The 25,550-nt window shown below is 55.3% G+C and overlaps 1 protein-coding gene across 1 annotated transcript; it reads left to right on the forward strand.

Moving 5' to 3' along the window:
* The first annotated feature begins 2,746 nt into the window (after window positions 1-2,746).
* On the forward strand, window positions 2,747-23,165 carry Rspo1 (R-spondin 1). Its single transcript, XM_015485249.2, has 7 exons — window positions 2,747-3,069; window positions 5,050-5,207; window positions 7,401-7,758; window positions 18,722-18,913; window positions 20,719-20,868; window positions 21,144-21,332; window positions 21,956-23,165. Exons 3-7 carry the CDS (start codon window positions 7,665-7,667, stop codon window positions 22,123-22,125), a joined length of 795 nt encoding a protein of 264 aa, XP_015340735.1. The 5' UTR covers window positions 2,747-3,069; window positions 5,050-5,207; window positions 7,401-7,664; the 3' UTR covers window positions 22,126-23,165.
* Window positions 23,166-25,550: the final 2,385 nt, after the last annotated feature.

Below are 25,550 nucleotides of genomic sequence, written 5' to 3' on the forward strand. Positions count from 1 at the left end.
ACACATATATATAATATAGAGAGAGACAGGTTTTGTATATATATGGGGTGGGGAGAAAGACTTGTTGATGGAATTGGTGGATGAAGATGTGGTGCCTCCAGCTGCTGCCTCTACACGGTGTTCATAAGGGCAGTAGCCAACATGCTGAGGAAGATTGAATGAGAATAGAGGAAAAGAACACGATTTTTTTTTTTTTTGGTAATGCTGGGAATTGAACCCAGAGACGCTAAACAAGTGCTCTATCGTGGAGCTACACCCCCCCGCCCAGAACCCGATTCTCGAGGGAAGCGGTTGAGCTACTGGGTCATTCCTACATAAGTCCTTCTTGATGTATAAATAATACACAAATAAATAATTTAAATACTACATCACTCTTTTGACTTGTTCTTCTATTGCTTGTAGTGGAAAGTATCACGAGATGGTGAAAATGAAGATGGTAAATAGTTCTTGCCTGGTGAAGAATAACACAAAGTATTTGGAAACTTACTCATGTCCAGGAGCTGCTACTGTGGCCCAAGTCTGCTCACTTTTTATCTTCTAATGAGAGTGATGATCTAGGCTTGTCGTGGTAACAGTGATGTATGACACCACCGGTGGACTACAGAGGGATGGTCCCGGCTGTCTGGGGTTCAGTTCACCAAGCGTTGCTTCAGCGTGTCCATGATGCTGGGATCATGAAGGAACTCACAGGGTAGGGGAAGAGACAATCCCCGGCCGTAGAGGAGTGATGCGCAGTCTACCACACAGGTCTGCCGGCCGACTCGCGAGAAGACTCCATAGAGCTGTTTTGAGAAGGGTCAGGGAGGGGCTGGGGACATAGGTCAGTTGGTAGAATGCTTGCCTTGCACGATGGCGCACATCTGTAATCCCAGCTTACTCGGAAGGCTGAGGCAGGGGGATTGCAAGTTTGAGGTCAGCCTAGGCAACTTAGGGAGACCTGGTCTCAAAATAAAAATAGATAAACATATGAAAAGGGCTGGGAATGTAGTCTGATGGTAAGAGGGTCCCTGGGTTTCATCCCCAATACTGAAGAAAAAGAAAGAGAGAAAGGAAGAAGGAAAAGAAAATGGTTGCGAAACAAGTAACCATCTATGCCAAGCACAGTGGCATATATTAGATGCACAAGAAATGCTCTTTGTTATCCACCCATTATGGTCACATGGTTCTAATTCCCTATCTTCTCTGACCCAGGTGGCTTTCTACGCTTTCTCACTCATTCCTGAGCCCAGTAGCGAGGCCCCCAACTCCCACAGACTTCTCCTCAGGCAGGAAACCCGAGCCCACTGCCTGGCTTAAGACAGCTTCTAGGGCTGAGTGGTTTGTGTTATTTCTTCTCTTCTCTCTCTCTCTTTTTTCCCTTAAATGCAACAAAATAAAACCAAACAAAAGCCCAGCGCCTGGCGTGGCTTGTCAGGGAGTTATGCAAGTGTGTAAAAAAATAAAATAAAATAAACATTGAGTTTTCGGCATTTGGAGCTGTTTGATTAGGCACAGAGCAGAGCCAAGAGCTGGTTAGACACCAGGGAGGCTCGGGGCAGAGGGAGAGGGAGGGGCCTGGAGGGGCCCTGGACCAACTCGGAAATGGCCATTCCCCTCCTGCAAACTTGGCAACACCCTGGCTCCGGGAGTCCAGACACTGGGCATCTGGGATCCCAGGGCTCCGCTTTCTCTGGCAACCTACCATCCTGCTCCCTGCTCCCTGGCCATTCCACCCATTCCTCTGCCGTGGAAAAGGACCCTGTGCTCTTGGCTCACCAGTCAGACCTCCCCCCTCCTCTCCAAGGAAGGAGATTCCACAGCCTGTCTTGATTACTCACCCCCACCCCACGCACAATCAGTACATCTTTTCTGCTCCAGCTTGACTCCACTAACGACAGTGTTAGCTCATTTTCCTTTCCCCAATCTGAAGTGAGGCTGGAAAACAGCTGTTTGCCACCCTAAGAAGTGAGTGTCCCTCCCTCCCTCTTCAGGCTCAACTTCAACATCATCTGGGTCACTGCAGGTGTCTGCAGCCCTTCAATGCTCATCCCACAAACATTTATAGAGTTCCTACCATCCACCAGGCATTGCACACTTCATTTCACTGAACCTGCAAAACAGATGAGAACCTTGAGGCTCAGAGAGGTTAAGTACCTTAGGCATGGCCACACAGCTGGTAAGTGACCGAGTGGGGATTTGAATGTAGGTTGTATTCTGTAACTTCTGCCACTCTCCGGTACCAGCGAGGAGTGTGGGAGTGTGGAGGAGTCCTCGTGGGTGCCCAGGGTCTTAGTATTTCTTTTGAACTTGAAAGATGCTTTGAAGATTATTTGATCCTGAAGGGGAGGAGGGTGTGGCCAGGAACACAAAGCTCTGTTGAGTCTATTCCTTGTCACTTTCCTGGTTCTTGATGGGGAAACTGGGGTTTGGCTAGGGACCCGGGCGCTCTTCAGACCCCCAGATGCTCTGAACTGCTGCGGGTGCCCAGGCTGTTGGGATCCCCCTGGTGTGGACACTGGTGCGGCCCGGGAGGGAGGAGACCGGGGCAGAGGGTCTGCGCCGGGGTTCAGAGAATTTGTTCCCGTGCCAGCCCTGCGCTCAGGGCGCAGCGCGCCAGCGTGGTGCACGGGCGTGCGGGAGGGGGCTGCGGCTCCCGGCCAGGCGCTCCAGTCCATTTTTTCTTGCGGATCCCAGGAAGGGGGGCCGGCTCGGGGGTGGGACCGCGAAGGGGGGGGATTCCCTCCCTCGTGCGAGCGGAGGACTGGCCCCTCTCCCGGCTGGGAGCTCCGGCCGAGCGGAGGCGCGACGGAGACACGAGCGCGGGGCGGAGAGCCCGGCGCGGCGAGCCGCAGTGGGGCTTTCGAGCTGTGAGCCGCGGAGAGCGGGGGCCACAGAGCCGCCCCGGGAGTGATGCGCCGGGTGGGGCGCTGGCCCCGGAGGGCGTGAGCCGCCCGCAGATTGAGCAACTTGGGAACGGGCGGGCGGAGCGCAGGCGAGCCGGGCGCCCCGGACAGTCCTGCGGCGGGCGGCTGAGCCGGCCGCGCCCTCGCCCCTCCCGGGCCTGCCCCCGCCGCGGCTGGCAGCGCCGAGGTGAGTCCCCGCTTCGCGGCTCCGTCCTCTCTCCTAGCGCCCCTTCCCTGGGACCTGGGGTGCCGCGGGCCCCCATTCGGGGCTTACCCTTCGGGCGGGGGAGACGGAGAACGGGGAGCCCCATTGCTCTCTCGGTCATCCCTCGGAAGAAGGCACCTCCTCGACTCCCTGCTACGAACCCTGTCGCCCCGTCACCCCTCAGGGCAAGCGGGCAGCCCGGTCCCGATCGCTTCCTCGGGTCCTCCGCAACCCCCTATAAAGTCCTGAACTTCTAGGTCCACCAGCCCTGTCACACACCCTCCCCGCCACAGAGGCTCTTGATCCCTGGTCTCACTGCCTTGGGGTCCCCCTGTCCCATGGTCCCTGGTGACCCCATCCCATTCCCACAGCCCGGGCCCGGGTCCAACGTGGCAGGCAACGTGCGCTTCGGCCCTGGGTGCGCAGGGAGGTGGCGCGATTCCCTGGCTCGCGCTGAGGGTCAGACGGTACAGCTTGGTGGGGCAGAGCTGGGGGCCCTGTTCGTCTGGGGCCCCGAGGCGAGCAGGGATGACTTCTGGGTGCGGGTATTAGAGGTCGGGGTTTCTTGTGAAATTGGCTCTTGAACTTGGATCTTGGGGGCAACCACCGGGGCTTCGGTCCATCTCTCCTAGGGCACCTGTTGGGGCCTCTCGGGGATGGTGGAGAGGGAGGATGAATGTGGACACTCGGGGCGGTGATGGGGGGGGGCTGCAGNTGATGGGGGGGGGCTGCAGGAGCCTCTCTCTGGTCCCTTGATTTGGGGGGGGGGCGGGAAAACGGCCCCAGCACCTGGTTCGGCTCTGGCGGACAAGCTAATCCCGGCAGGTTGGGCAGCGCGTACTCGTCCCGCCCCCCAAGCCCAGCAACTCGGCCCCCCGCCGCCTGCCCGCTCCGCAGCCCGAGCTGTCCAGCCCGCAGCCGCTCCTGGGAGGGCTAATGAGGAATTATCTGGATGGTTTACATTTTTGGGTCCGGATCGGCCCCGGCCGGAGTACCAATTTATCCTGACAGTGTTACAGGCAGGAAGGTGAAGTGATTCCAGCCCTGTGTCAGGACCGAGTCTCCGCCCAGCTCCGCCCCCAATGGTGTCCCCCTCCCCAACGCGCGGCCTCCCCTTCCGGATCCATCCCTCGGTCTCCCGCCAGCTCGGCCCCCAGCCCTTTCACCTGCTGCAGGTCCAGTCCCCAAGCAGGGAAGGGGGCACATTCCTCAGCGACCTTCACAGCACCCAGCAGGCACCCCGTTCTGGGTAGCCACGGAGACCCCAACCTCTGCAAAATGGGATATAATACTACCTCCCTCTTCCTTAGGGTGGAATAAATGAGGGCCTAGAGCAGGTCAGGTGGCAGGAGGCACCCTCACCCCCACCCTGGCAGAGAGGAATGCCCCTCCCCACCCCGAGCCCCCACCAATGCCGGGCACTTTGAGCATCAGCAGTTCCCTTTCTTTCCGGGTAGAGAAAGGAGCCCCCGAGACTGCCTGTGCCATAGCCCAAGGCCCCCAGGACACCAGACAGCAGAACCATGACAGAGACAGGCGACTTAAAAGAAAGTTGTCTGCTTCTGGCTCCACTCCCGCCCCAGCCCATGGTGTCCTCTTTTCCTAGATGCATCTGTGGGGGGCCAGGATCTAGCCAGAGGGATGTGGAACCTCCAGGCAGGGACCTGTGGCCCTCTGGAGCTTGGCACCTGAGGATCTGTAGTCTAAGACTGTGCAACGTATTTCACCCAGGATCCTGAATTTTCTACTGCTCTTTCAAAATGCCTGAGGATCTGGTGATGTTGAGCCATCCTTTCTGCCCGTCAGCCCCCAGCTGGAGCCGAATGGCCTGTGCCCACTTGAGCTGGGTTTGCCCATGCCACATCCTGCTCTGCTCACATGCGTCACTCCCATCCCCTGGTATAGATGTGTCTTTAGCTTCTTTGTGGGGTTGAAAATGTTATATTTTTCCCCTAAAAAAAGGGTTTGGAACACTTCTGATCCCAGAGGTGAAGGAAGCCAGTGCCACTTGGTCGGATGGAATTTGCATCTGGATCCCCCTCTTCATCTCTCAGCTGAGACGGTGGTCCCTGGTGATTCCCGTGAGAGTGGGCCAGAAGATCACTTCAGGCAGAGGCTAGGTGAGTGTGGCCAGGTCGAACCTGGAGGACCGGGGCTCAGGAGGGGGCAGCCTCTGCTGAGCACTGACCCAGGCACCGTGTGGGCAGACACAGAGCACAGAGAGGCATAGGGGACCTTTTCTACCCCAAGGACCCTAGAGACATGGATCACACAGTTAGGCCAAAGGGTGGGACACCTAGTTTGTCTGATGCAGTGTTTGTCAAATGTAAGGACTGGCAGGATGGATCTGCTGGGGGTCCTCACAGCCCAGTCTGACCAGTGCTGTTAGAGGTAAATCCTGTCCCTCTGGGGAATCAGAGGTAAATCCTGTCCCTCTGAGCAGCTACTTTGGTGCCCAGGCCATCAACCAGAGATCAGTGCAAATGAGTAAATGGCATGTCAATGCTCATGATCAAGGTTGGTATCCAGGTGACACAGAAAATGTCGATATTGCTTTTGTTGATATTGAGATTGATATTGATATCGAGACCTCCCTGTGTGCCTGCTGCACTCAAAGCAGTGTCATATAGTAACTCATTTAAGGTGTCCAGAGGCAACTGTCTTGCAGATAAGGAAACAGGCTTAGACCAGCTAAGCCAGGAACACAGGGTAACAAGCTAGCCAGCCCCAGAGCCAGCATTCAAAGCGCTCTGTGCCCTTGACCATCAAACTGTGCGCCCAGCCTCTGAGGCTGCGTACTGGGGACTGAAGACCCTAGTTTGGTAAACTGGACTGGGCATCCACACTCTGGGTGAAGGACATGTGTAGCCGGGGCCGGGGAAGGTGGGAAGCCTTTGAAGGTCACGCAGGGGCTGGCATTTGGGGGTGGCTGGGGGCATCTCCGCTGGCTCCGGCCACAGCAGCAGGTGGGATCCATCAGCCCTCGTGTAAACACTTCTTCCAGGCAGCTTAACCACTTGAGTGTGTCTGGCCTTCAAAGCTAGTGGGAGAGGCCGAGGAGGGAGGTACTGAACTCCCTGGGGGGATAATGATTTATCTCCTGTGCAGGTGGGCTCTCCTGGGGCCTCTCCAAGAGGCGAGGGGGTAAACTGGGCACCGAGGAGATGAGAGGCGAAAGGATTAGGACAGGGGAGGAGGACACCTGCATGCCAGTACCTCAGGTTCCTCATCAGTAAGCCAAACTCAGTGACCCTCAGCCAGCTTGTGAAAGTCCTGAGTATCCCCATCTTATAGATGAAAAGACCGAGGTTCAGAGAAGCTAAGTGACTTTCCAAAGGTGACTAACCAGTGGACAGGAAGGTGATGCTTCCCTGGCATCCACAAGGCTTCCGCTGCTGCGGGCCGGGTGTTCCCTGTGTCCCCGTGTGAGCGTGGGCAGGTGTGCAGAAGTGTGCGGAGGCCGTGTGGGCGGGCCTCTGTGTGAGAGGGCATCGGATGGGCAGACCCTGTAGGTGGGGAGCAGGGTTCCGTCCTCACTCCCAGGTCGGGCTCGAGGCTCAGATGTCCCACTTCCCAGACACATCTCACGAGGGAGGGCCCAGCTCCCCTGCCCCCATCACCCCAGCCTGCAGGTCCAGAGCCCTGGCTCTCACGGGGCTGGGGGATTATCGCCATTCTCTGTGTCCCTGACCAGGGCGGGCATTGCTGCCTCTTTTATCCCCTCACAAAGGCCAGACCCGCCGGGCCTGCTGTGTCAGAGTTTCTGTGGCCTGGGGAAGCCTTACTTCCTTTTCTCCCGCCAAGCCGGGAGGGCCATCCAGAGTCTGCCAGCTTGCCGGGGGCCACTGCTCTAGCTCCAGGACAGGTGAAAGGCACATGGGTGACTCAGCACTGGGAAGAGAAGGCTGAGGGGCCACTCATGGAAGGACAAGTATCAAGCTGCTACTGCAGCATGAGGTCTGTAGGGTAGACTTAAGAAGGACTTCCAGTTAGAGCTGGCCAATAGTAGTCAGGGTGGGGCCAGCTGGTTCCCATTATTGAAAAAATCATCATTAAGCCACAAATCTGGTTTGAGCGTTCACCATATTCCAGCTACTCAGGTAGCCGGCTCTGGTGTCAGGTTAGGGAATTCGGCAGGACAGGAAGAGGAGCAGATTTCTTCTCCCTGGTGCCAGGTGGGTAACTGGTGGTGTCCAGAGGTTCTGAGTTCTCAGCATCTTCTGGGTAGGAAAACACACGGGGAGGTAGGAGGCATGGAGCCCAGGGCTCCCCCGGGTACCACAGACTTAACCCTTCTCTCTCCTTCCCCATAGGTTGTTTTTGGGAGTAACCCCTGCTGAAGTGACAGAGAGGACTCCCATGTGACACTCTGAGGTGGCTTTGAGGACCTCCTTTTGGGCTGATGGAGGCTTCCCACGCCCTCTCTGTCCCCCGCTGAGATTATGGTGGATTTGGGTTCTGGCCCGGACCCGGGCCTCCTGCTGCTGACCCAGCCCCAGAGGCGTTAGCAAGAGCCCTGCGCTGTCCACCCCCCAGCGACCACCCCTCCTGCGGGGGCCTGGAGCCGGCCAGTGAGCATGCGGCTTGGGCTGTGTGTGGTGGCCCTGGTTCTGAGCTGGCTGCACCTGGCCGTTGGCAGCCGGGGGATCAAGGGCAAGAGGCAGAGGCGGAGTGAGTACCGGGCAGGGGGCTGGGCCTCCGCTGGCCTTGGCGGTGGGAGGGGGGTCCCGGGGTCTTGGGTAGTGGAGACCCTTCAGATCTCCCCTGGGCCCATTCCAGGTCCCTGGCCTCGCAGTTGTTGGGTGGGTTTGTGGAGATCACCTGCTCCCTCCCACCCCCTCGCCTTCTGTGTTCCCCGGTGTAGACACTGCTTTCTGGATTAACCCCTCTCTTGTGAGGATCTGTTTGTGAATGAGCCCTCTGACATGACACCAGCTCTGTGGTGTCCATGGAGACGCGGGTGGCGGGCAGCATGCTGGGTTCCCCCCTCACCGGATCCCAGTCAGGGGCTCCTGGCTTTCTGTCACGGCTGAGGCGTGGTCCCTGGGGGACTCTGCACCTCTGGGTAGTGGGCCACAAAGGGCTTCCCCCGCCCCACGAACAGGGCAGGAGGGAAGTCATGAGACCCTGCTGTCCTGTGGCTTTTAAAGCAGGCCCAGTGGGACTGGGAGCTGTGGGGGAGACGGGAGGCCAGCAGGCCGGGCGCTGCCCTGGCAGCCTGGCACGGGGACAGCTCCACTGCCCCTGCTCTCATGGGGAGCCTCCATGTCAGATGTCACTGCGGGGCTGGGGATCTAGCTCCATTGGTAGAGAGCTTGCCTCGCGTGCACAAGGCCCTGAGCTCAAGCCCCGGCACCACAAAAATAAAAAATAAAATAGAAAGAAAGAAAGAAAGAGATGTCATTGGAACAAAAGGTTCTCAGCTTAAAAAGGGAAAGCAAATCTCTCTCTGTCCAATGCTAACAAAGGTGAAGGGATGGGCCTGAGCCCACACAGTCATGGTGGGAACCCTTCTCAGGGTGACAGTGGCCCAGAGCTCAGTAAAGATCAAGATTAAGGTGTGGGACCCCCCCTCCCCTCCACCAGGCACTCCCTTCCCTCTGCTTATCATCTCCTGTGATGAGGCTGTTATGTCATGGGAGTGGCATTATGTGACAGTGACCCATGTCAGGGAGTGGGCTGAGGGCTTCTGAACTCCCAAGGCCTGGTCTATTTCCACGTACACCGCAGAGATGTCACGCCCGCAGGCGGGAAGTCTTCCTGAAGTCTCTCCCAACTCCCTCTTGCTTCACTTTTTCCTTCAGATGGATGCCGCCCGCCCGCCAGGGGAGGCTGAAAGGCAGTAGAGTCTTGTTGGGTCCCGATGGGAGGATGGGAGCGGCCGAGGCCAGGACTCAGCCCAGGGAGGGAAGCTCAGAGAATTGGTGAAGCTGAAAATCCCTGGCTTAACAGACAATTAGAGCCGGTTAGGTTCAATCAGCAGCGCGCCTTGATTTCCCTCCCCTCTCCTCTGTTGTGGCCAGTATTTTGGACTCCACGGGCCAGATGTGGTTTAGTGGTTTATAATCAGTCTCCTCTATTTCCGAAATGAGAGAGAGAGAGAGAGAGAGAGAGAGACCAGCAATACTCATGGAATATGCACAAACGATTCTGCTTACGTTCACATGCAGGGCCACACACACCCCCCCTAAACCAGGGGCCAAAAGATCTGGGTTCAAGTCTGTTGGACCAAAAATACAACAACAAAAACGAAGTGGACTGAGCCTCAGTAAGGGCCTCTTGCTTCGGCCGTGGCTAATCTACTGCAGCAGTTCTCCATGTGCCCACTTTTGATACAGTGGCATCCGGCAGCCTCAGCAGCATGTAAACCGGTTTTTGTTACCAAATGATGTGACAGACAACCTTGGCAGTGGGAGTCAAGGGTGGGGGAGGTGTGGGGAAAGACTGGGTGCAGTGAGGGTCCGGAATGAATGGAGGCTCGGAGGAGATACAGGGTGTGCAGTTGTGAGGCAGTGCTTGTCACTTGAGGGTTATTGTAAAGCTGAAATGTAATCCTACGGGAATATAGTAAGGCTCACGTGAGATAGCAGCTATTTTGTTTTGTACTTTTGTTTTAGTGCTGCTGCGGAGGGAGGCCAGGGCCTCCCCCGTTCGAGGCAAGTGCTCTTCTGGTAGCTACATCAAGCCCTAGATATGCATTTTAAGCTCTTTATAAAACAGCAAGCTCTGTGCAGAGTCGGGGATGCAGCGGTGGTTAAATAAACCACATGTGGACCATTTTGCCCTGGGCTTTCCGGGGAGTGTTGGGAGGACCGCGACCAGGCACCTGTGTGGGCTGCTCTCCACCATACAGAAGGGCACCAGGTTGTTTGGGGGGGGGCACAGAAGTGGGCTTGCTGTATGCATATGAGTCTTAGGGCCATTGGGTGGGTCTGATGTCCCTTGACCACATGACAGCAGGCTGCCCGCAGCCACCCAATAGAGCTCTGATCCTGAGCCTTACATCAGCTAGTCAGCTTTGTGTCACTGTGACAAAATGCCCGACAAGAACAACTTAGAGGAGGGAAAGTTTCATTCGGCTCATGTTTTAGCGACTCAGTCCGTGGTGGGCTGAGTCCTGCGCTCTGGGCCTGTGAGGAGGTAGAGCCTCACGGTGGAGGAGAGCGGCTCAGGTGACAGCCAGGAGCCCAGGGAGGGGAAGGGGCGGGAGGGAAGATGCGCCCGCGCAGGCCACGCCCACCTCCTCCAGTCACCTGGAGATTCCGGGAGAACACAGGCGCTTTTAGGGGCCATCTCACATCCAAACCGTATCAGCCACCTCTGGACCCAGAAATGCCTGACCGGAGCCCGAGGGAGGGTCCCCTGCTCGGAGGCGCAGGGAAGTTGAGCCAGAACTTCTCTTTGGCGGTGGCTTATGAAGCCCCCTGGCAAGGGCTGCTCTTCCTCGCTCCTCAGGACCCTCGCCACCGACCCTCACCCCCTCCGAGTCCCCTTCCTGAGCCCTCTCTCACTCCCATCTCTCTCACCCAGTACCCCTCCCTGAGCCACCCGATCTGATCTCAGGGCCCCTCGGCCACACCTGGCCCCATTCCTTCCTGAGCCCCTGAAGCCCGAATGGTGCCTTTCTGCCCCATCTCATTGTCCTGCCGCCACCCCGAGCTCGCGTCCCCTCCCACACTGACCAAGCTCAGAGCCCCTTTCCTGTGCATTCATGGGGTCATCCAGCAAGAGTCACTGAGAACCGGCAGAGCTGGCTCCGGATCACAGAGAGGACTCTTGAGGGGCTCACGGTGATGGGGAGGTGACCAGCAATCCAGCCTCCTGACTGTTGCGACAGGAGGCAGCCCCAGGGCAGAGAGAGCCCCGATGAACTGGGGGAGGCCCAGTGCGTTTGTTCCAGAAGGGAGAGCAGCAGGGAGTAGCAGGGAAATGATTTAAAAATGGGGTTCTGGGGAGCCTCAGGGTTTCACCTGGGCAGCTGTGCTCATATCTGCTTTTTTTTTTTTCTTTTTTCTTTTTTTGGCTCTGAGGATTAAACCCAGGGGCACTTAACCATGGAGCCACATCCCCAACCCTTTTTGCTTTTATTTTGAGACAGGGTCTCACTAAGTTTCTTAATGCCTCACTAAGTTGCCAGGCTGGCCTTGAATTTGGGATCCTCCTGCTTCAGCCTCCCGAGTCACTGGGATTGCAGGTCTGCAATACCACTCCTGGCTCGCATCTGGTTTTCATGCTGGGGATCTTTGTTGTTGAGAAGAAGTGTTCCCTTGGTGAAATAGGAAGCCCAGAACCCCTTAGGCTAGAGGGACATGAGCTGAGGGTCCTAGGGAGATGATGCTGTGGACCTGGGCAGAGGTCAGATGATTTGAAGCTCTTTGTACTCATCAGGTGGAGGAGTTTGGACTTGCCCTGACGTGAGCTGTGGGTGAGGAGGAGCCACTGAGAGGTCTCAGTCTGGGGGCACATGGGCCAGCTGCGGTAGAGGCTGGAGAGGGGCTACGGGCAGGCAAACAAGCTAAGCTATGAGGCAGTCTTGGCACAGGTGAGAAAAAGTCTAAGCTAAGTTCATGGTTAGTTAAAGAATCCCGAGGGCTTGGGTGTGGCTCAGTGGCAGAGCATTTGCCTAGCATTTGCCTAGGCCCTGGGTTCAATCCTCAGCATGAAATAAAATTAAAAACCTCGGTATTCCCAGGGGGACATCCCCAGGGCCTGTTGTCCATGCAGTAGCTGGTCCTGGGTGCCAGGAACAGATGCATCCCTGAGAAGGCTCCCTGCCTGCTCAATCTACCTCTTCCAAGGCTGGGTCCACCCCACAACCAAGGCCAATGCTCCTCTGAGTCATGGCCAGTTCTCTCCATCCCCATGACCCCTGCCAGCTCCCCCTGAGTCCTGCATTCCTGTCCAATCCCACTCCCCACATTTCAGGGGTTGCCTCTGAGATCTATGCACACACCATGCCTCCCCCACCCTCCACCTGGGGGGCCCTGCTCCTTAGGAGTCTCACTGCTTGACTGGGCCTCCGTTCAAAAGTAAGAGGCTGTGCCCTCCAAAGCTCTTTCTAGTGGGAGAACAAGACTTATTACCAGATAATAACAACATGAAGTGATCAAATACTGGGGACGTGGGAACACAGAAATACTCCATCCAGACTTGTGGGAGGTGAGATCTAGGAGGACTTCCTAGAGAAGGTGACTCTAATTCTGAGGCTTGTAGGAGTTTGTCAGGCTCAGGAGGAGGCCATCTTGAGCAAAGGCACAGAGGTATGAAATAAGGTGACATGCCCAGAGAACAGAAATAGATATTGTTTAGGGAAGCATTGAGAGATGGGGGGGGGGTAAGCTCATGATAACGTTTTAGACCCCTCCAGGAGCTGGGTCTTCTTTCTGTCAGTAATAAGGAATCATTGACGGATTTTAGGCAGGGCTGGGGCACCATGAGATTTCTGGTTTAAAAGAGATGCCTGGGGAGGAGGCCGTTGGGAGTTGGAAGAAGCAAAGACCTTGGGGGAGGACGGACAGTGGGACAGAATCCATTCTTCAGGGAGGGGCAGGCTGAGACAGGACGGGACTCAGTACCAGCAACTGGGAAGTGTTGTGCACAAGGTTGACAGAGGCCAGTCCGACCCTGCCATGGTCCCTTTCCTCACCGATAGTAAAAAGCCCTGTTTCCCACCCACGGACGTCAGTGCCTCTGAGTCTGTGCCCAGGCTGTTCCTCCCGTGGGGTGCACCCTCTTCCTGGTGAGACCCAGGGGCCTCCCCCACCAAGGCCCCATCACCACTGGCTGCCCTGCAGAGCCAGCCCTACTTCCCAGGCCCTGGGGGACCTTCCTTTCTCTATCACCATGTCCCGGCCCCCAGCAGTCCTGAGCACCTGTCAGGTTGCAGCAAGTGCCTGGGGAACAAGTCCCCTGGAATTGAAGGCATCCCTCAAACACGTCTTCCTGGAACCCTGCACTGGAAGTCTTGTTCTCAATGTTGAACCCACCGAGCCCTCCTCTCTGGCTCTGTCCCCTCCCTGCCCACACGTTTGCCTGTCAAGCTGAGAACACTTTTTGGCTTTTATTCCCCTTAGAAGCATCCCTTTCCCTCCCTGCCCATCGCTGAGCCCCCTCCCCTTTCTGAGCCTCAAACTCCCATGGAATTTGGATCCGTTAGTTCTTTGTCCCTTGTCCTTGACTTCAGTCTCTCATCACCTGATCTTTTTGGTTTGTTTGTTTGTTTCCCCCCATTGTACTGAGGACCCAGGGCTCCACACATGCTAGGCAAGCACTGTACCACTAACCTACACCCCAGCCCTTTTTTAAAAGTGTGACACGGGGTCCCACTAAGTTGCTGAGGCTGGCCTCAAACTGTGATCCGCCTGCCTCAGCCTCCTAAATAGCTGGGGGCACCGCACCCAGCCTGACCTCTGTATCTTGACCCTCCTGTATCCTCAGGTCTTCAATTCCATCAAATTTACTCTGCCTTTGAGTCTTGGAATCACATTCCACCCCCATTTCTTCTCTCCATGTTGTCTCTCTCTATTATTATTATTATTATTACCAGGATGAACTCTGGGGTGCTTAACCACTGAGCCACATCCTCAGTCCCTTTTTTATATTGTATTTAGAGACAGGGTCTCGCTGAGGCCGGCCCTGAACTCATAGTCCTCCTGTCTCAGCCTCCTGAGCTGCTGGGATTATAGGCATGAGCCACTGCGCCCGGGTCCCATGCTGGCTCTTTCTATGCTCTCTGATTTTCAACCTTCTCCTTGCTTTATTCCCACCTCCTTCCCTCTGCTCATTCCTCAGCTCACTGTGGTCTGGCTGACATTCCCCCTCCATGACACTGCCCTTCCTGACATCACCCAGTCAGTGGCCACCAGTGGTCACATCTCTAGGTTTGCTCTAGGGCTCACTGGCCTTGGCTTCCCTCCAGCCCAGTGCCTGAAGAACTCTTCCTTTTCAACTTTTTTTTTTTTTTTTTTTTGGTACCAGGGATTGAACCTAGGGTTGCTTGACTACTGAGCAACCTTTTTTAAATTTTTTTGATTTTGAGATGGCCTCACTAAGTTGCTGAGGCTGGCCTCAAACTTGCAATCCTCCTACCTCAGCCTCCCCAGTCTCTGGGATTTCAGGTGTGCGCCACGGCGTTTGACTTTCTGCTTGGTTTTTATCCTCACCCTCTGCATCTCCTCCTGCATTTCCAAGGGTTGCTTCTCAGCTTTCTGGAGCCCCTCTTCCTCTGCTTCTCTGTAGACTGCAGGTGTCATCAGGGCTCAGCCCCGGTCCCCTCCTCACCCACACACTCCCAGGGTGTTCACTACCAAGGGCAGTCCTCACCCCTCGCCCACAGCCACTTCTAGAAAGAGATGGTGCACGGCCTCTCTGCCTCCTCACCGTTCTTTTACTCCTCTGCCAGGTACTCAGCTCCCCACCAGAGTGGCCAGCACCCTTCACTGATTCCCCCAGGTGACATCTCAGCAGCACTGGGCACGTCCACGCCTCGTCCTTCCATGGAGGGCGCTCTTCCCCTCGGTCTCCGAGGTGCAATATGCTTCTCAGTGTCTGCTGCCCCCTTCTCAGCCTCTTGGGGGGACCTTCATTCTTCTGTCCTTCTCTTAAGTGTCGGGCTCCTCTTCCTGCTCTAGATGCCTTTGGTGACTGTTTTCACGTTAAGGACTCGGTGTCTCCATTTCCAGGCCCCTGTATGCAGCTGGCTCACTCCCCTGGGTGCCCCACAGCGGCCACACCTGGCCACACCTAGAGCCTAAGTTCTCACCATGTCACCCCCCAAAAAAACCCTGCTCCTCTTCCTGGGGCCCCCGTCTCAGCAAAGGCCCAACAGCTGTCCCCTGACATAGGCCCCCCATCTCCAGGTCACCTTGACCTGTGCTGTGCCCTGTCCCTGGTCTTCCCACACAACCCGTCCCCTGGTCCTCGATCCTTTCTTCCCTCTTGGCTCAGCCCCAGCTCTTCTCCCTGAGTCCTCACCTGGCTTCTCCCCCTTGCCCTTGGCCGTCCTTCAACCCATCCTGCCTGCTGAAGAGGGGTCTTTCTGACACGAAGCCCCAGCCTGCCCCCGGTTCCAGCGCCCTGCTGATTCCTCCTGGCCTCTAGGACAGCTCGGGCTGGAGGCCCTTCCTCTCTGGCCCCTGCTTCGCCCCTCGGCCTCCTGTCTGAAGTCTCCTGCTTCCCTGTGCTGAGGAGGCCTCTCTCTCCCTGCCCTGCCCCTGATGGCGCTGAAGGAGGGTTGGGGTGGAGCTGGGGGAGAGCGCTTGCCAGCGCATCACGGGGAAAAGTGCACGCAAGGCATTGCTGCCGGTCGAATGAGTGGGACTCTGAGGAGAATCTGTCCTCAACGGAGGAGGCAGGAAGGGATCAACAAGTCTGGTAAGGTCCCTCCAGAGGACAGCCAGGCAGACCACTAGTGGTCACATCTCTAGGCAGAAGCCCAGGGGGAACATTCATTTCAACAAGGATTTAAGTAAAAACAGTGAGTAAGGGGGGTTTTAACATCTTGGAAGGGGAAGCGGTACCTCAAATCTTCAAGGACATAAATTTGTAATATAGCTGAAAAAAGGCCCAGAGTAGAAAAATAATCCCAAACAATTCTAAACCAACAAGAAGGATAGTAAATTTTAAATTTATTCATGAAATAGTAACATCGGCTTGCCAGATGTGGTGGCGCATACCTCTCATGCCAGTGACACAGGAGGCTGAGACAGGAGGATCACAAGTTCAAGGCCAGCTTCGGCAACTTAACAGGACCCTGTCTCAAAAAATAGAAAGGTCTTAGGATGCAGCTCAGTGGTAGAGCACCCCTGGGATCCATCCCCAGTGCCCCCCCACCACACACAAACAATAATAATAATAACCTTGACTCTATACAAATAAATTGCATATTTAAAAAATAATCACTCCAGCCACAGTTGCAGTTCCTCTGCTCCCTCATGTTGCCCCACACCTTTCTCTTATACGCGTGGTTCCCTCTGCCTGGAACTCATTCTGGCTGAGGAATCCGGGTGGAGAACTTGAACCTTTTCATTTCCTCATCTGTGACAACGAGGATGGGAGATAATAACAGCACTCACCTCGGGGGTGTTGACGGGGGTGAAATGAGGTGGTGCTTGTCAAGCCCCTAGGAGCCGACCTTGTCACGGGGTCAGTGTCACACTTAGCGACACTCTGTGGTTCGGACTGAGACTGCTCAGTGATGCCCGCGGTGGTCTTCGTCTCCCCTCCCCCTCTGCCTGCGGTCTGTACTCCTCCCAGGAGCCCCCAGGGTGGACACCCCCACCTCCCTTTCTCTGGGGTGGGAAGGGAGGCACAGGATCCAGTATTTGGCCTGGGCTCTCAGTCTGAGACTTAGGCCTGAGGTCCATCTGGGTCTGCAGCCTGAGCTCCGGGTCCATGCTGCCGAGCTTTCTCCTGCTATCTCTATTCTGATTTTTCCAGCTCTGGCTCCAGGTGTATCGACAGCTTCTTGCTGCTTGACTTCTCCTAAGTGCCTTATAACTACTCTCCTTCCTTCTCCACTCGATTCTCTTCCCTTGGGCCTCTTTTAGTGACTGACCCCACAGTTCACCTGCACCCTAGGCCAGAATCACCCAGGCTCCTGGCCGCTCCTCTCTGCTAAGCATGTCTCCTCTGTCTCCACTACCCACAGTTTTGTTTAAGGCTTTCTTACTTTCTCACCTAGAGGAATAGAGTCAGCTCCACCCAAATATTCCTTTGGTCTCTGGTCTCCACCCTGGTTCCCAGTTGAGTCTTCACAATACGTAGACTGGACCAGTTACGTCCAATGAAAATTGGATCTCACTCCTGAGTCATTTTCCCATGGCTCCCTGTTGTCCAAGCAGCTCTGGAGAGGTCCCAAGAAAGACTCTTCGGAATAAATGGTTTGTGTCCAAAATGTTGGGGAAACGCAGCTTCCTCTGTCCCTCTCTTAGAGGCTCTGCATGAGAGTGTCATAGAGTTTGCAAAAAGTCTCGCTGTAACAAATCCTGTTTGCATTTGTTTGACCCAGGGGATCCTGGTCTTACCTGTTACAGTAGCCTTTTCTCCAAGACTTCCTATTAACATTTAGGGGAATCTCCTTCCGAGGAATACTCTTTTGGAAAATGCCATGTCACAGGATCAAGTTCAAGTTTGAGATATATAGATAGGATATCTTATCTTTCACTACCTCCCCTCATCTCCACCCCCAATTATCTGCAGTTCCCCTCTGTGGTATTTTACCTCTGTGGTCCTACTCCTTCTAGAACCTTATCTCCATTTTCCAGAAGGAAAGCTCTCTACACTTCTCTGTGAATCCTTCCCCTTTCTTGCTGAGTCCACTATTGCTTGGCTTTGTGGCTGTCAGCATTTGCCTGTCTGTGGGTGTCTGCTCCGCTGAAAGTCCAAGTCCCCTGCCTAGCTCACCTGCCTCCCTGTCCCCAGGGCTCACCCTGTGCGTGGTGCATGGAAGGGGCTTAGTGAGTGTTGGTTGGCCCAGGGAACAAGATCAAAGCTTGGAGACTCAGCGCTGCACCTGGAGGTCACTCTGCCTCTCAGGATGGTTCTAAGACAGGATTTTTCAATCTTGGCACCACTGACATTTTGAATCAAATAATTATTTGCTGCCAGGAGTAGTGGCACAGGCCTGTAATCCCAGAGGCTCGGGAGACTGAGGCAGGGGGATCTCGAGTTCAAAGCCAGCTTCAGTAACAGTGAGGTGCTAAGCAACTCACTGAGACCCTGTCTCTAAATAAAATACAAAATAGGGCTGGGGATGTGGCTCAGTGATTGAGTGCCCCTGAGTTCCATCCCCGGTGTCCCCTCTCATATAATAATGATTTGCTGAAGAGGGCCACACCATGCCTTAGAGGGTGCTTACATCATCCCTGGTCTCTATCCACTTGATGCCAGGGCAACCCACCTCTGCAGTTGTGAGGGTCAAAGATGTCCGTAGACATTACCACCGGCCCCTGGGAAGCCAGATCGTCCCTGGTTGAGACCACTGTTGTAGACATAGGTTATTTTAGTCGTCTTTCTGTCTCTAGGTAGGTGATCCTTTTCTCTGATAGCTTGATCCATTTCCTGTCTTGTCCTTAAAACTCAGTCAGGGGGCGCTGGGGATGTGGCTCAAGCGGTAGTGCGCTCGCCTGGCATGCGTGCGGCCCGGGTTCCATCCTCAGCACCACATACAAACAAAGATGTTGTGTCCGCCGAAAACTAAAAAAAAAAAATATTAAAAAATAATTAAAAAAAAAAAAAACTCAGGGGAGTAAAAACTGTCCTTCTGAACTTGAGGTTGGACTTTTCCTCTTTGTGGGGAGTCAGGGCAGGTTCCAGGAAGGGGGTTGCTTCAGCTGCTTCTCTGGTGGTGGGAGAGCGAGCCTGACGGGGTGAACTTGTGTCTGGAGCTCGGGGGGCACATCGGGTCCTGGGAGCCCTAACTCCAGGCGTCCACGCTCTTTCCCTGGCGAGAGGATTCTGGGGGTGTTCATAAAACAGCCTTTCAGAGGGCTGCCCGCCTGGCTGTTTCCTGAGCACATTCCTGCTGCAGAATGGCACCCCCTACTCTCCCCCTGTCCTGGTGGGAGCCTGGAAGGACGGGGCTGGGGCTGTCTCCTTCAGCGTCCCCTCATGCCCACCCGCCCTGCCCTTGCAGTCAGCGCCGAGGGGAGTCAGGCCTGTGCCAAAGGCTGTGAGCTCTGCTCTGAGGTCAACGGCTGCCTCAAGTGCTCGCCCAAGCTCTTCATCCTGCTGGAGAGGAACGACATTCGCCAGGTGGGCGTCTGCTTGCCATCCTGCCCGCCCGGATACTTTGACGCCCGCAACCCTGAGATGAACAAGTGCATCAGTGAGTGTCGGTGCTGGAGCGGGGGTGCCACCGGCTCTGGGCGCCCGGGAAGGGTGCTTTGAGCTGTTGGTGGTTGGTGAGAGGAGTGGAGGGGACGCTGGTGAGAGCAGACGAGGCTCTTGATTCAGGTGTCCGGCTGCCAGCCAGACATGGCCCCAGCTATCCCACCTGCACTCCCAACTCCTTGTCCAGACCCAGGCCCCATCCTCCCTGACGCTTGCACCTGCCTGTGCTCTCAGGTCAGTTCAGGGTCCCGGCACATCGCCCTAGCCACAGACCTGGCAGCCAGCCTCCCGCCTGTGCTGCCCCCATCCACCCAGTAACCAAATGCTGGCTGCTCCCTTCCTTCTTCATTGCCACGCTCTCCGCCTGGCTCCCAGCCTGGTCCGGGGTCTCTCCTCTGGACCCCTGCTCATCTGTGCTCCAGGCTGTATGGTCCCCCCAGCCTTCCCTCTGCACCACAGCCAGAAAGATGCTTCCAAGACACCCAGCCTATGGCTTCCCACTTCTGCTTGAAAACCACCGTTGGCACCACACTGGCCACCAAGAAATCTAAGTGTGGCTGCCCCACCCTTTCACTCTCTTCTCGCTCTGGTCATCCAACCCTTTCACTCTCTTCTCGCTCTGGTCATCCAACCCTTTCACTCTCTTCTCGCTCTGGTCTTCCAACCCTGCTTTTCCATACCAACCACGGCTCTCCCTGCTCCAAGGCCTGGGCTCCATTCCATCCCTGTAACTGCAGCTGCAACATGCTGGGGACACTCAGCACACCGGGTGAACAGTGGCCATGTCCCTCCCATCTCTTCACATTTTCCCACCTCATGTCAGTTGATCCTTTGACCTTTTTATGGAAGCAGGGCCATGGGGATGGTACCCTTTTTATAGCGGATAACTTAGAGACTTGGAGGGGAAATGTCTGGCCTGAGCTCCGCCAACTGGGTTCTGATCTCAGCCCTGCTGTTTATGCATTGCGTGACCTTGGGCATATCTCAGCCTCCCTCATCTTTAAAATGGGAGTACTAGCTTCCCCCCCCCCACTCTGCTCTTGATCCTCGGGAGAGGGGCTCCTGGCTGGGCTGGCTCCTGGGAAACTGGAAGCCTGGGCCTCGGGCTCCAGAGACTGGGAGGGGAGAGATTGTGAAAGGGCTGCCCGTTCCCAGCCAAGCCCTGCAGAGCCATCCTCCCTACCAAGGAGAGAGCTGGCAAGAGGGTGGCAGGGAGGGACCCAGGAGTCCAACCAAGGTGGTTCCTGGAACTTGGCCTTGCACAGGGAGAGGAATTTGCCCTGGGATTGCTCCCTGCTCCTCCTAACAGATTCCTTCTGCCCAGGGCAGGAGAACAAGGTTGGGATGCCGTGGATGCCCAGCGGTGGAGGAGGGAGCCCAGATAGCGGTCTCCAGGGGTCGTCCCACTCCTCAGTTCCACCCTGGGTAGGGGGCCCTCTGGGAAACACTCCTCCCACAACCCCCACCAGGCACAGAGGGTCCCCCAACTTCTTCTCTAAAACCAGCTCTTGTGGGCCTGACCTTGGGTTCCAGGGCTTGAGCCTGGGTTTGGCTTTGGGTTGGCTGATGGAGGGGAGAGTCCCAACCAGCCCTCAAGAATGATCACTTCAGACTCTTCCCCCCGATCTGCCCTCATCCCTGCTTCCGCTCCTCTCCCAAGCTTCCTCTGAGATCACAGTGGTAGGCCAAGGTTCTGGCCTCCACGTGGGTGAGTGTGGGTGGGTGGGCTTTGGGGCTGGGATGAGGGGAAGGGTCTGTTCCTGGCTGGGCCAGAGACCCCGACTCTGGTGCTGTCCACAGAATGCAAGATTGAGCACTGCGAGGCCTGCTTCAGCCACAACTTCTGCACCAGGTGTCAGGAGGGCTTGTACTTGCACAAGGGCCGCTGCTATCCGGCCTGTCCAGAGGGCTCCATCGCTGTCAACGGCACTACGGAGTGCAGCAGTCCTGGTAAGCGGCAGAGGGTGCCTCACAGCCTCCAGGACCCCAGGTGGAGTGAGTGGCAGGGCGGGGTCCGGTCAGGGATCATGTGTCCTGGGACCGCTGTGCAGAGAAAGCTTATTCCGCCACACTCACCTGCTGGGGCTTCCCCAAGGCCCTTCTGCCCTCTGGACTAAAGATGCTCTGGCCTGAGGCCCGGGCCAGGGACAGGTGGATGAGGTTGCCCTGTTCTGGTCCAGGGGAGGAGCCCCCCATATTTCCTTCTCCTCTTCTCTTCCTACCAGCACAATGTGAAATGAGCGAGTGGTCCCCTTGGGGGCCTTGCTCCAAAAAGAAGAAGCTCTGTGGTTTCCGGAAGGGCTCTGAGGAGCGGACGCGCAGGGTGCTTCATGCTCCTGGGGGGGACCACGCCGCCTGCGCTGACACCAAGGAGACCCGGAGGTGCACAGTGCAGAGGACGCCGTGTCCTGAGGGTGAGCAGCAACCCCTGCCTCCCCGGGGTCAGTCACCTCTGTGTCCTGCCTGGTGCCCAGGGCAAGGCCAGATGGAGAATGCTCAACTCGAGGCCCTATGCCGTCCAGACTGGGGGCCCTGTCCTGGAGGAAGGCAGTGCCCCAGGATGCCGCGGCAGGAGCGGGGAACTTCTGTGGTCACTGTTCCTGCAGTTCCCCGTTTCTTCTGGGTGTTCATGTTAGAAGGGCCTTCAGGGGTCAGATAGCCAGAGGGCTAAGCCCCAGAGACTTACTGTGATTCAAACAAGGTCCCGTAGCCTGCATTTGGTCATGAGGTGGCTGCTGCTCCTTGCCTGGCCCCAGAGGTACCCAGTGAGGGGCAGGGGTGGGGACTGTCTTGCCTGTGCTGAGACTGCACCCAACACCTGGAAAAGCTAGACCCACTGGGATCCGGGGTCTGAGGAGGGCACCCAGCATGTACTGAGGGTGGGGAACCTGCTCTTAGTCCTTATGCTGCGGGTTCTCTGAAGTGTCTGCTGGTCAGAGGAGTCGCTGGGCTTCCCGTCCCAGCCTTTTCGTCACTCCCCTCCTGGGACTCTTGAGCACATCCTCTGTTGATTTTTCCTGCCGTGGGTTTGTTTCAGGGCAGAAGAGGAGGAAGCAGGGCCAGGGCCGTCGAGAGAATACCAACAGGAACCTGGCCAGGAAGGAGGGCAAGGAGGGGGGCTCCGGCTCTCGGAGACGCAAGGGGCAGCAGCAGCAGCAGCAGCAGCCTGGGACAGTGGGGCCATTCACATCTGTGGGGCCCACATAGGCTCAGTGTCCAGATACCAGGCCTGCACAGAGGAGCCCAGAGCTGTTCTGCGTGATGAAAGCTTTCCAGAACGGGGTCATCGGAGGCAGTGCACACGTGTGCATGCACACACACACACACACACACACACACACACACCCCTGAGGCCACCAGAAGACGCTTTCATCCTTTGGCCTGGCGGTACACACTCGGTTCAAGATGTGCCCCAGTGGACATGTCAGAACATTTCCCAGCATCCAAACCCCAACTTTGCAGAGTGGAACCTTCGGGAGGAGCTGCTGGGATCGCATCTGCCAGGAGTGGCGGACAGAGCCAAAGCTGGAGGACCGCAGGGCGACGCCTCCTCCCACCCGGATCAGCTGTGGGACCTTATGGTTGGAGACTTATTGTTACACAGCCATGATACCTATCAGGGCTGACCTGACTGCTTAAAGGTTTATTTCAAATTAAAAAACAAAACAAAACAAAAAAACCAGCAGTAGTCACTGGCACCATGTTCCTCTTCAGGGTTTGAGGATCGGGAGGTCCACATGGGAGCAAGAAGGGTCAGGGTCAAAGTTCAGAGGCCCCTAATGGCCTCTGTGACAAAGGATCCAGAGCAGGAAAAGAAATCCAGGACTCTAGGAAGGGTGATCACCAGGCTCACTCACAGCCTTCTTACTCAGAATGCGATCCGTGGACTGGCAGTGACATAGTCACCTGGTGGCTTGTTAGGAATGAGAACTCAGATCCCATCCCACACCTGATGAGCCAGAGTCTGCATTTGAAGGGGGGGTCCAGGTCATCAGCAAGCACTTCCCAGTTCAAGAGGTACTGCTCTAAGAACCCTAAGGAGGAGCAAAGGGCTCCAGGCCAGCTCTAAAGGAGGACTTCCCACCTGGGAGGGCAGAGTCTGTGTCCTGAAGGGCTAAGGTGGCTTTCCCAGGGAAAAGGGGTGCACAGGCTCTCTGAGATGGCTGGGGACTAAACCAAAGGGAACAGTAAATCCTAGAGCCATCAAGAAGGAGGGAGAGGGGCTGGGGTTGTGGCTCAGTGGTATGTGTGAGGCTCTGGGTTTGATCCTCAGCACCATATAAAAAATAAATAAAAGAATTATGTCCATCTACAACTTAAAAAAAAACAACATACACAATCATGTTTATAAAAAAAAGAAGGAGGAGGAGGAGAGGTCAGGTTGAAAGGAAGGATGGGTGGACTGACTTCCTGTGGCATGCGGCACCCTCTGGGCTCTGGATGAGGTGCAGGGTTTGCAGCAGGGAGCCAGGCAGATGCAGCGCGGCTCTCCTGCACCTCAGAGATTTGGTTGCAGACAGGCCTGCATCCCCTCAGCAGAGAAGCAGATTCCTAATTGCAAATGGTGGGCGTGAAGGGCAGGCCAACACTGGCTGGACTTGGAGCTGTGGACGTGAATACCAGGAAATAAGCCCCTGAGGGAGGCCCGTCGGAGGAGGCAGTCCTTGGGCCCAGCTCTGAAGGATGGGAAAGAGTGGAGGGACAGCATGCGACACAGCGTGTCCCATAGCAATACATGAGCCATGTAGATAATTCACAAATTTCTAGAAGCCACAACTTATCTAACCAAATAGCTACGAACTAACCCAATATGTGCAAAATATCACCTTTTAAACATGTAATCAACAAAATCGTTAGAGAGATCTTTTACTTTTTAAAAACCAAATCAATATCCTGTGCGAATTTTTACACCTAGAGCCTAACTTAATTTGGATGTTGAATTTTCTTTCGTTTTTGAGGGGACACCAGGGATTGAACCCAGGGGCACTTAACCACGGAGCCGCATCCCCAGCCATTTTTATTTGTTATTTTGAGACAGGGTCTCTAGGTTGCTGGGGGCCTCCCTAAATGACTGAGGCTAGCTTTAAACTTGTGATCCTCCTGCCTCAGCCTCCCAAGTGGCTGGGATTATACAGGCACGACTACTGAATCAGGCTTGGATGCTAAATTTTTATCAGAGATATTTAATCTGTATTTAGACTGCATAAAAATTAAGGTTGAAACAGAAGATTTGCATACCCGAGTTGTTTTAGGAATACTTAAGTCTTCTGATTTGGATTTTTTTGAAAATTTTTTTTTTAGATATCAATAATACCTTTCTTTTATTCATTTATTTATATGCAGTGCTGAGAATCGAACCCAGTGCCTCATACATGCGAGGCAAGTGCTATATCACTGAGCCACAACTCCAGTCCCCTGAATGAGATATTTTTAAATGTAAATTTAATTAATTAAAAATTAAATAGTATTAAAAAAATTTAGCTCTTTAGTTGCACACTAGCCATATTTCAAGTGCTCAATGGCCATATGTGGTTACTGGCCACTGCAGTACAGTTCCCTATAAAAGATACAACACATGCAAATATGTCCTGTGGCAGAAAGAAGCTTGGTGTTTCAAGAAACTCAAAGAAAGCCAGTATAGCTGGAAGGCCTGAGGGCAAGGGAGGCCAGATGATTCCAGAAAGGTCCTCTGGAGTTGGGCCTTTGTTCTCAGAGCCAGGGAGGTTGCTGAAGCATTGTCAGCAGTAAGTCAACATAACCAGATTTGCATTTTTTAAAGATCATGTTGTCTGTAGTGTGAAAGATTAAAGGCTTCCTGGGAGTTCTGCTGTCATCCAGGGGAGAGAGGTTGGGGGCTTGGTCTAGGGTGGTAGTGGTGGAAAAGGAGAGAAGATGACTTAAGTCAAAGATATTTGGAGAGTAAAACTGGCAGATTGTGGCAATACACTGGATATGGAAGGGGTGGGTGGGAGAGGAAGTGTCTATGGCCTGTGGCCCCTTTCACTGCTGGTTGGTGGGGCTTTGGAGCCCAGGCTGCCCCCAGCCAGCTCCAGCCTCTCTCCCTGGCTCTCACCTTGCCCCGCCCCCTGACCTTGGCTCTGTCTGTGCCAACCTTCCATCGCTACTTTTTGCTGTCTCTTTCGTCACCCCTCGCTGTTTCTGTGTCCTCTTCGGGGTCCTCTTTTTGTCACGGTAGCTTTTTCTGTTCCCACTGCCGTCTCTGGCTGCAGTCCGCGGATACCATTGTTTCTTTCTCTTTCTGCTGGTGTCAATCTTCAGGCCTTGTATATCTTGGCTGTCTCTGGTTCGGGTTTGTTCCAATCTGCCAGATCCTTAGGCAACTCCAAGTGTAGCCATGGACCCGCAATCTTGGCCTCATTTGAGAGCCTGTTAAAAATGTAGACTCCCAGGCCCCACCCAGATGTGAAGAATGTGCTGCCTTACCACCAGATCCCCCAGGTAACTCACGCACGCCTTCAACGGTGAGAAGCGCTGCTATAGCGCTCTTTTAAAGCAACAACCACATGAGAACCCAGAAGCTTAGTCACGCCCAGGAATGAGCTGGGGCCTCCTGATCACTTTTTGATCTTCTGAGCCTCAGCTTCTTCAAGTCACCTTCTTGAACCCCCCCC

This window comes from Marmota marmota, unplaced genomic scaffold (genome assembly GCF_001458135.2).
Source record: "Marmota marmota marmota unplaced genomic scaffold, marMar, whole genome shotgun sequence".
Classification (NCBI taxonomy): domain Eukaryota; kingdom Metazoa; phylum Chordata; class Mammalia; order Rodentia; family Sciuridae; genus Marmota; species Marmota marmota.

Bases quoted from the DNA above. Each gene is read 5' to 3' on its own strand.
- Rspo1 (XM_015485249.2), top strand. From the start codon at position 7,665: ATGCGGCTTGGGCTGTGTGTGGTGGCCCTGGTTCTGAGCTGGCTGCAC. The intron at 7,759-18,721 runs GTGAGTACCGGG...CTGCCCTTGCAG, and splicing joins GGGCAAGAGGCAGAGGCGGA to TCAGCGCCGAGGGGAGTCAG. The intron at 21,333-21,955 runs GTGAGCAGCAAC...GGTTTGTTTCAG, and splicing joins GAGGACGCCGTGTCCTGAGG to GGCAGAAGAGGAGGAAGCAG.